Source organism: Polyodon spathula, chromosome 25 (genome assembly GCF_017654505.1).
Source record: "Polyodon spathula isolate WHYD16114869_AA chromosome 25, ASM1765450v1, whole genome shotgun sequence".
Lineage (NCBI taxonomy): Eukaryota > Metazoa > Chordata > Actinopteri > Acipenseriformes > Polyodontidae > Polyodon > Polyodon spathula.
In genome coordinates this window covers 4,976,309-4,986,678 of record NC_054558.1, presented here as the reverse complement: position 1 = coordinate 4,986,678, position 10,370 = coordinate 4,976,309, and the positions used below count along the sequence as shown (strand labels likewise).

General features: G+C 46.8%; 1 protein-coding gene across 2 annotated transcripts; it reads right to left on the bottom strand.

Moving 5' to 3' along the window:
- Positions 1-4,043: 4,043 nt before the first annotated feature.
- LOC121299625 (G-protein coupled receptor 61-like) lies at positions 4,044-8,228 on the bottom strand. 2 transcript variants are annotated; one of them, XM_041227469.1, is made up of 3 exons: positions 7,906-8,228; positions 6,347-6,445; positions 4,044-5,848 (listed from the first exon to the last, which is right to left on the bottom strand). In XM_041227469.1, exon 3 carries the CDS (start codon positions 5,468-5,470, stop codon positions 4,094-4,096), a length of 1,377 nt encoding a protein of 458 aa, XP_041083403.1. In that variant the 5' UTR covers positions 5,471-5,848; positions 6,347-6,445; positions 7,906-8,228; the 3' UTR covers positions 4,044-4,093. The 2 variants fall into 2 exon arrangements, with proteins under 2 accessions (XP_041083403.1, XP_041083402.1); XM_041227468.1 differs by lacking the exon at positions 6,347-6,445.
- Between the last annotated feature and the right edge of the window lie 2,142 nt (positions 8,229-10,370).

Genomic DNA, 10,370 nt, shown 5'->3' with positions numbered 1-10,370 from the left:
GAACGGTATCTCTCTCTGTCTCCGGGGTTGCGTGTCAAGGGAGGTGCCTTTACCAGCATTGCTTTATAGATGCCAATACAGGGCAGCAGAGTAACAAGGGCGTCTTCTCTCTGTTTCTCTTTGATTATACTCCTTTGGGAAGCGTCGCTTCTTAGAGGGTTGGAATAAAGTTTATGAATGAACGTGGAGTTGAATGCAATGGTTGTTTCTTCAGAGTTCAATTGGAAATATTGTTTGCATTAGCTGTGATCACATTTGAATTTAGCAGGGTCAGTACTTGGTGCCATTATCCCAATTTCAGTTCCCCCCATTTCCCTTTTCTCATGTTTTCCATAGAGTCCCTAAAACCTGGTCAGCATGTGGTGGTCGAAGATGTATCCCTTTATCTCACCCTTGTAAAGGTAACCGGGTGTCATGGGAGAATACTGGGCTGTGCTTCAGATACATTCCAGAATATACATTGTGATTGAGTGAAAACCTCTCACAGTGGAGCCCCAACCCCAGCAGCAAAATGTCATGAAAGAACAGGTTACCGTGGAAACCGTGGAACCCAACCAGGCCTTTCAAAGAGATCGTGTTTCCACTGGGTGTGTAGTTTCAGATACTCTCCACACAGCTGTGCAAAATATAGAATGTGCGTTTATACTGCCCCCTGCTGGGCAAAAGCATACGGCTGTATCTGGGTATTGCTGCGATAAACTTTATTATAATGCTGCATTCGGGAAGCATCGACTCTGTAATGCAAAAGATAATGAAATCTAATATAATATCAAACATCTTGTGACACGCAGCAAGCGGCTTCACGCTGCTCTGTGCGCACTGGAAGTGGGTGCGTTGGGTTTAGGGAGTGAGAGATCTTGTGAGCTGTGGGTGAGAGGCTGTGACTGATCATCACACTGTGCCTAATGATTTCTGAGACACCTTGCACATGACTTATTAACTTATCAATCAAAAACTGCTATCGCATAACCAGGGGCTGGTTTTTACCTGTAGGCCTGTGCTGTACAGGATGTTCTTTGTACAGGGTGTCCGCTATACAGGGGCTGTGAAATGTACTGGAGTTCTGACAGACCATCAGCGGGGATTGGTTATGTCTCATGCATGATTTATCATGTGCCAGTACATTATAAATAGCACCTCTCCACACTGCCTCCCTCTGTTGCAGAATGCTGGGATCATCTGATTGAAGCGATACGATTAGATGCAGTAGGACAGGGTAGCAGTGGCAAACCTGTTCTTTTTTACAAAATGTGCATTTGTAATTTATAAAGAATGTTTTTCTAATCTTTTTGGACAGCGGCAGTTTTAAAACTGTAAGCAGCTGACAGCTCTCCATATCAGTACAGAAGTGGGAAAGGTTAAACCAAGAAGCTATCCAAATGCTTGCAGAATCAAACATCAGCAGCCCGCCTTAATTCTGAAAGCAAAAGACACGCTGAAAGGTCAGGCTTTGAACGCCCCACCGGCCCCGCTCTCACAGGGGGGGGGAAGAGGGGGAGGGGGCTCTTCATGGTGGGACATCAAAGCCGTGAGTCAGAAAGCAATCGTTCCCTTTCCTCTCGTCATCAAACTAGAAAGATGCGAGGGTGATGGGAAATGAACTGCTTATCGGTGACAGCATTGCTCAATTCCCAGCACATCGGCACGCTGAACAAGAACAAATAAACAGAGGAACACAGGACCTGCGCTGGGCAGTCAAGCTTTCAACCACCTGCCCGTTCCACATACTGTCCATAAGGGTCAGAGCTAACCAATCACTTCATCTTACCTGTTGACCATTCGCTATATTGGTCTCAAATGAAAACCACTTTTCATCTGTACAAACAAACAAAAAACAGTGAACAGCTAAGTCTAGAAATAACAGTTCAAGATCTAACTTTTTATTCATTTTTTATTTCATTTTTTTTTTGGCTCTCTTTTAAATTTTGCAGTACAGAATCATTATTAAAATACAAACCTAAAAGGCCTGACATCCACTTTTCCACATTTTAGCTGTTAAAATATCTCACCTAGCGTGACCCACACAGGATAACAGTGTGTATGAAACAGAGGCACAGAGACACTGTGGTACGGTATAGAGGGCAGCAAAAGGAAAGACACATTGTTCTGGCTTGTGCTTAATGTAAAGCAACGAAAGTTCCTTCAGAACCGTAAAACGTTTGCTAGCGGGAAATCCGGAAATACCAAATGAAACGCAGTAAATTCAACGATGAACATTGACAGGTTTGCCACTGAATCTGCTTCTGAAGACTTTCTGTTTTTCAAAAAAAAATCAATTAATTGGGTTAATTGATGTTGCTATAAACATGGATTTGGATCTTTCACAAGCAGACCTAGGGACTGAGAAACTGCGTGTGGTGCATCGTTGTATTGTCAGGGCAGTTTGAAATGTCTGCACTGTCCAGTAAACACATTGAGTTAAGTGCATTATCTGTATGCTAGAATGTGATCAATGGGAGAATTCCATTGGAATCAGCACAATTCCAAACCCCCTCTCAATAGACTGGGTGACACTTTGACTGACTGTCCACCACACGTCCCTGCCACTCCCAGCTGACCGCTGAGCTGCAAACTCTGAAGTTTCTCAGATAATTGTTTCACCAAAAGCCACCAGCGTCTTTGTACAGCCATTCCAGACACACAGTGACAACATTTATTAAAATAAAAAAAGAGATTCAAAAAAGTGTAGGAACAAATAAATCAAACTCATAAATAAAATCAAATCAATTCATAAATAAATATTATGTTCAAAGATTTACACCCCTTTCTCTGCAGGCGTTCTGTGCTTAATCTGCTAAATGAAGTACTGACCTGTCTGTAAGATACAACGGTGACTTCTGCCTTATCAGTTCCTATCGGTTTCTTTGCTTTCAGTGCTTTTGTGTGTGTGTGTGTGTGTGTGTGTGTGTGTGTGTGTGTGTGTGTGTGTGTGCTTGTGTGTGTGTGCTTGTGTGTGTCTGCTTGTGTGTGTGTGTGTGTGTGTGTAGCTGTACCTTGTGTGTTTTGAAACCTTTTTTTTTTTTTTTAAAATTAAAAGTACAGTCCCTGAATTTTCGATCAGAAAACAAACCCCAAAAGAGAAAACGCTGCGCCTCTACCAGCCCTTACGTTAGCTAGAAGACTCAGAGAAACCTGATCATGAAGTTAGAGCCTTCCCAGTGGAAATGAGATGTCGACCCACACCCTTTAAAACGAAGCACCGCGACGTGAGAAGGTATTGAACTGCACACTGCTGAGCGCCCTCGTATTGAACTGCACGCTGCTGAGCGCCCTCGTATTGAACTGCACGCTGCTGAGCGCCCTCGTATTGAACTGCACGCTGCTGAGCGCCCTCGTATTGAACTGCACGCTGCTGAGCGCCCTCGTATTGAACTGCACGCTGCTGAGCGCCCTCGTATTGAACTGCACGCTGCTGAGCGCCCTCGTATTGAACTGCACGCTGCTGAGCGCTCTCGTATTGAACTGCACGCTGCTGAGCGCCCTCGTATTGAACTGCACGCTGCTGAGCGCCCTCGTATTGAACTGCACGCTGCTGAGCGCCCTCGTATTGAACTGCACGCTGCTGAGCGCCCTCGTATTGAACTGCACGCTGCTGAGCGCCCTCGTATTGAACTGCACGCTGCTGAGCGCCCTCGTATTGAACTGCACGCTGCTGAGCGCCCTCGTATTGAACTGCACGCTGCTGAGCGCCCTCGTATTGAACTGCACGCTGCTGAGCGCCCTCGTATTGAACTGCACGCTGCTGAGCAATCTTGATCGGGAGGCTTTTCTGCATTGTTACACACTGAAGCTGTCTTGGATTGTCAAGTGGATTTTAACGGGGGGGGGATGGGGGGGTGTTTATAAACTGTTAAAATATAGGAACAGCATCTGAAAACCAAATACGAAAAACTCCATGTGCATTACAGACTTATATAGAGAAAGAAAAATGCCAACTAACGTGGAATATCTCAGTAAAATAAGAGCTCCTCCCTTCGACTTCATACTTAAATTGATTAGCTTAGCGGTCATTATTCTAAACTAATAATAACCAGAGAAAGCTATAATTATTATTATTATTATTATATTATTATTATTATTATTATTATTAGTGTTACACCTCTGCTTTAGCAGAAGGCATGGTTCTTATGCAGTTGTCCGATATGGTTACATCACTGTTGAGAGGGTGCTGATCCATGAACTCTGAGGTCTCCTCCACTATCTGTCCTGGTATCCTGAAATCAATGGGAATCTGCTGCTGCTGAGGGTCCCGCTTGGGGCTGGAGGTGCTGTTGGGGTTGCCGTTCTCCAGGTTGCAGCCGGTGCCTTGCAGAAACTGGAGGAAGTTCTCCTCGATGGAGGCTTCCCTGCTGGGCAGCCTGTCCTCCTCCGGGGAGCGCTTGAAGAAGCAGGTGAGGAGCTTGCTGAGCTCCCCGCGGATCTGCCGATTCAGGCAGCCGTAGAAGAACGGGTTAGAGGTGAAGCAGAAGAAGCCGATCCAGGTGACGACGCTCTCCAGCTGGGCAGCCGAAGCGGGCTCAGCCGTGGCCAGGGCGGAGTAGAGGTGGAAGGAGAAGTAGGGCAGCCAGCAGAAGAGGAACTGGCCTCCCACGGCTACCAGGATCACAGCTGCCTTGCCCCCTCCAAACGCCCGCTGCGGGGTGGTCCTTGCCGCCTCAGAGCCGGTGACCATGGTCGACCTGCTACTGAGGGACTCGGATCTCTGACGGGGAGTGTCCATCCACGTCGGGAGAGGGCCATGGTGCATGGCAGCCACCCTGGCTACTTTGAACATGCTGCAGTACACCACCAAGATAATGAAAACCGGGCAGAGGAAATAGAAGAGGCTGAAAAACACGATAAAGAGCTTTCGGTTCCCTCCACTCCACTGCAGTGAGCAATGCCCATTGACCTGCAAGGATCCTTGGGAGCTCCAGCCGAGCAGAGGGACTACGGACATCACGATGGCTTTGATCCAGACGCAGACCAGCACCGAGACCACCAGGCTGACGGTCATCTTGACCTCATAGCGCATGGGGTGGACGACGTAGTAGTAGCGCTCGATGTTGATGGCGGAGATGGAGAGGATGACCACGCTGATGAAGCAGACGCTCAGAAAGAGGTAGCCCCTGCACAGGGCCTCGCTGAAGAAGGCTCGATCAAACAGAGAGGAGCTGGAGAGCATCCCCAGGGGCATCAGAATCAGCGCAGCCACGAGGTCCACCAGGCACAAGTGGAACACGAAGACAAACTTCCTCAGCTGCGGGGTCTTGGCGATGACGGTCATCACGGCGATGTTGCCCACCACGGCCACGAGGTCGACGAGCAGCATGAAGAAGAGAGCTATGGACTGGGAGACCACGCTGCCTTCCTGGGAGGGCAGGGAGGAGTTGCCAGGGCGTGCCGAGAGCTGCTGGGAGGTCTGGAGATACAAGTCCGGCTCGGAGGCGTTCCCGACGGCCCACGGCGCGTTCGAAGCTGGAAGCTCCATCGGCGTGGCGAAGGCAGCGATGCAACACTGAGGCTCACAGATCCATCACCCATCCTCCTTCCAGCCAGGGGTGATGCTCAGTGCTTCTCTGGAGTTCTCAGTCCCTGAGGAAGGCAACCCAGGGTGTTGAGGGACATCACTGCAAGAAGGACACTTTCAGGAGGAACGGAAGTCATCCAAACAGGTCCTTCATAGTTGCGTCCAGGTCCTGGTGCTGAGTGGAGGTTGGCTGGTTCCCTGAGAATGCCCGTGGAGCTGTAGACGCTGTGCGGGCGGATGACCCTGTTGGCTGGGTAGATGGCCTCTGATAATCTTAGATCATCTTTGCCCACTCATGGCTGCCTCGTCTGTTATTTTTTTTCCAGATCAGAATACCACCTGGAATAAAAGCAAAAGCAGGAACTTTTAAAAAACAAATGATGCTTTGAATTCATCAGCTGTCATGTTTGTAGCTACACAGCGGTCCAAAACTACACAGGAGTTTACCTTTAACCCTGACAGCTTTGCCTCTGCTTTGCCTGGTACCTCATAAAGCACAGCAAAGTCGTATTACAACAGATTCAACAGGGATGATAATAAATATGTCTGCAAAGATGCAGCTGCATATCAGTTTTACACGGGTAGCTGACGGCAGAAATCCTTAGCCTTCTCCTAAATAAGTCTATGCACTTACTAAAGAGATCCACGCCTTCGTATCAAACAATAATGTGCTGCCAAAAATATGAATGGACCATAAGGGGGGGGGGGGCTTTGATCCTGAGCAAGGACCTTGGCTTTGATAAACAGTGTCTCGTATTTATATGTGATCTCTGCTCTAAAGATAGTGGCAATAGACACAATGGATTTCAACAGAGATTAAACCAAAAGCTGGCTCACATATCATTGATGCTCGTGGAAATCTGATCTGCCGTCATGCAATTGTCTTTATTGCAGTATGTGGTGTCGTTCTTTAAGGTCGCTAGAAGGATAGAGTCTCTGTAATTAAAAACGTACACAATGCTGATTAAAGATCTCTGTCGTTCACAGCATCAGAGCTAATCCCAATGCATTATGTGTTTCCCATTTGAGGGTTTTTGAATGTTATTCAGTGATGACTCTTCTAAAACCAGTAATACCAGTTAGCGTGCCAGCATGCCACCATGGCAAACTCCCACAGCAGAGCGTCAACAGCGTGTTTTCAAAATCAGGGAAAGCCAGCGGTAAGCTGCTCACGAAGCCCGTATTGCTGTTCAAATGCGTAGGGCTGTGTTCCACAGAGTTCTACTTCGGTGGCTTTGAAGAACAACAGACCCCCGAACCCAGCTCATTCTTTTCTGTTTGATAACTTCTGTTCTTTCAAGTCCATCTATAAAAGCCATGCACTGTTTTTTTTTCTTTTTACCGACTTCGCCTTATCATTAAAAGACTGATGTCACTAGCAGCGGGATTTCTACTGGAACCAAGACGGCTGATTCCACCAGTAACTGCGCTAAACAAACCCTGCCCTTTTCTCTAAACTTAAAAAGGTCAATCAAATAATTAATAATCCTCTTTCTTCAACATTTAAAGATTTTTTTAAAAACATCTGCTGCCTAGACCAAAGGTGCCAGCAGCAATCAAGAACATCTTACTTATTTTTTAATTGTTGAAAACCCTGCTCTGTAATTTGGAAAGAGGCGCAGCAGCAGGGTTGTTGACACAATTAGACTTTTACATTCTAAAATGCAGATCTGATCATTCCTGCCCACAATGTGTTCACCCTTGCCCTGCATTACACAGTTCAATACCGCTGTAGAGACCCGACCCCTACACTAGGCTAGAGACAAACTGTGCTCCAACCCTACCCCCTTCCAAGGAGGCTTCCCAACAAGGCCTCCCAGCTTCACGCTCTCCTCTCAGGGAGCGAGGCTCTGAGGTGAGTCCTTACAACGGAGACCAATGCTCACCCCAGCGCAGTCAGGGGTCTAGTAGCCCCCTACCCTTCACTGGACCCCCTTTTACTCTAATCTGGAACAGTGGAAATGGGCTACAGGAAAGGGGGCTGTGTAGGACAAAGCCAAACCCACCTAAGAGAACCACGCACGCAGACACACATGCACACATACACCGCTAACAGCGAGTCCGTTTAACTTCAGCATCAACCTCTACCTACAGACGGCATCGCCTCAATTAAAACGCAGAGCATTCTGCACACCGTTCTTCTCTTCTTTCCCAATGTATTTATTATTATCATTATATATATATTTTTTTGTATATCCTTTTTTTTCTTTCTTCTGAACCCATAGCCTTAAACCTTATTTCCAATTTAATCAAACAGAGCTTGACCCTGGTTACACACCATACAAACATACTGCTTCTGCACTGCTGGTAGCCGGCATGCCCTGAAACAGAAGACACATGGCGGGCCCCCTGATATACACATATATTCATGTATTTGTATATGGAGCTGTCCGTACCTTGGCTGCTGCGTGTGTGCTTTCTATTGTCCTGGATGAGTGAGACGGTCCAGATGCAGCTGATCAGAGTTTCTTCCCCTGAATCTAATGCATCGAGACACTGCAGAGAAGGGTGACAGGCAGCGGCACCCAGCACACGCATTCCCCCCGGGTCCTAGAGCCCGGCGCGCCGCTCCTCGCTCGGTTCATCTGGAGCACGGATGGTACAATGTGGCCAGTTAACAGCTGACTACCCTCGGCCTTATATACTGTTGACAGGGTCACCCGTTGAAGTTTCTCAGCGTTTAATAAACAGCCCCGTGACGTGACGTGGCTGATTTTTTTTTATTATTTTTATTGTTCTGCAACTTGTGTAGACACACATTGTGATGAAAGACGCAAAACACAAGCAGAAAAGATTGTATTATTGTGTGTGTGTGTGTGTGTGTGTGTGTGTGTGTGTGTGGGGGGGGGGGGGGGGGGGGGGGGGGTTGCTAAGGGTCATCTGACGTGGGAGGTTCAGTTAGAGACACATGTCACCCTTTGGCACCTGCTTGCCACAATGTCACTCTGCGAGATCCTGCCGCCGCGAACCAGCTGCAGCCCGCAGAAACAGGGTTTCACTCGACAGGTATACGGAGCACCGCAATGTCAACACACAAATAAACAAGACTAGATAGGGCTCGTTTTTCATTCCAGGCAAACCTTTCTCCGCCGTGGGGTTTGTGATACCCGCCTGGCCGGCAGCGCCCCCTACAGGGGGTGGTTTGAAAGTGCTTGTGAGCGTTACTGATGTGCACAGCCCCCCAGCCCCCCAGGTCTGAGAAGCGGCAGATAGACCGGCCGGGCTTTCCTGCCTCCAGCCCCCTTCCAGGTCCCAATCAGTTTTGGAACATCAATGGCGTTTTCTTCTCAGACGCGGATTCAATTCTTTGACAGACAATGAAAAAAAGCAACCCTGCAAACAAACGAAAAGCATTGCGCTGGAACTGAAAAAGCTGGACCAGTCTATACAGACACTTCATATGTTCTAGCCTATATCACGTCGCAGGCAGCGTGAATTGAATTGCAACTTTAACATTTAGAGAAAGCACGAATAAAAGATTTGAGCAGCTGTAATATTTAGAACGACTGCCATACAAGATAAAGAGGCGACGCTGCAATACCGCGCCTTTCAGCATGCGTTAGCTTTAAATGTGGCGTTTTGTGTGTATGACTGTGCCTTTAAATCACACACAGTGATTATTAGTATTGAGAATAATATAGCACAAGAATAACTGTGTTAATTATGCTGGTAAACAGTCCAGCTTTAAATTCTCGTGTGTGTGTGTGTGTGTGTGTGTGACATTATCAGTAAGAACTCGATTCAGGTGTTAGGAGAGGACAGAAATAGCTGAGTCTCTCCATGATCCTCCAATCACAGGGCTTTCACATGCCTCTGTTTCCATGACAACAGATAAAACAGCCACTTCCACATCAGAATAGCACACAGTAAATAGAGTCACTTGAACACCCTTGCATATATTAGAGTTAGGGTCAGAGGGTTAGGGTCACGGTTATAGCATTCAGAAAGATTTACGCATTAACTATATTGTAACTATACTTAATAACATCGTGATTATGTGTAAGTATACGCGTATTGACTAAGTAGCTGCTATGTAAATACACAGGAATTAGAGACACTGTTACCTGCAAAGCAGCAGTTCTGAGAGCACAGAGGGATTGTAGCACAGCGGGTGCTCGGTTGACAGGTGCTTCTCTCTTTGAGCATGGCTGTGCTCTGCAGATTACCACCCCTGATGAAAACATCCAGTCACACTCACCATGCAGATGCCTCCATATTGCAACACATGATATGCAAAACACTGTTCGGAAATGCAATGAACCCTGTAAAAGTTTTCATTGTCTCTTTGCAGTTATCCCATGTGATTCAATGCACTTCCCCTGGTCTGACCTGTTTTTTTTTTTTGGTTTTGTTTTCAGATGCTTTACCACACGTATCTGGGCTTCATAAAGCTTACCTATGCCTTACCATGCATTCACTATGCTGTATTATACTTTGCTCTGCTTTCACTGTGAGAAGCTTTCAGAAGGGACTTCATGGATCTGGCTGACTCTGTGTTGTCTAATAGACATGTTAAAGATTGATACATTTCCCAGCACAGTATAGGTTTGAACTCAGAGCGAGATCGCAGGTGATGTGGGTTACTGATCGCGCTTTGTGCATTAGGGTGCCTGCAGAATAATGGGCACTGTGGATACAGTGAGGGGGCTATTCACATTTCTACCAGCAGGTGGTGCTCTCTCCCTTGTATTCACGTGAGAGAACCATGAGGGTGAAGGGATAATTGGGCATTCTACATTGGATAGAAAATCCGAGGTAAAATAACTGGGCACGCTAAATAGCAATTGTATATATATATATATATATATATATATATATATATATATATATATATATATATATATATATATGCAATCCTGAG

Coding starts and splice junctions, on each gene's coding strand:
- LOC121299625 (XM_041227469.1), bottom strand. CDS start 5,470: ATGGAGCTTCCAGCTTCGAACGCGCCGTGGGCCGTCGGGAACGCCTCC.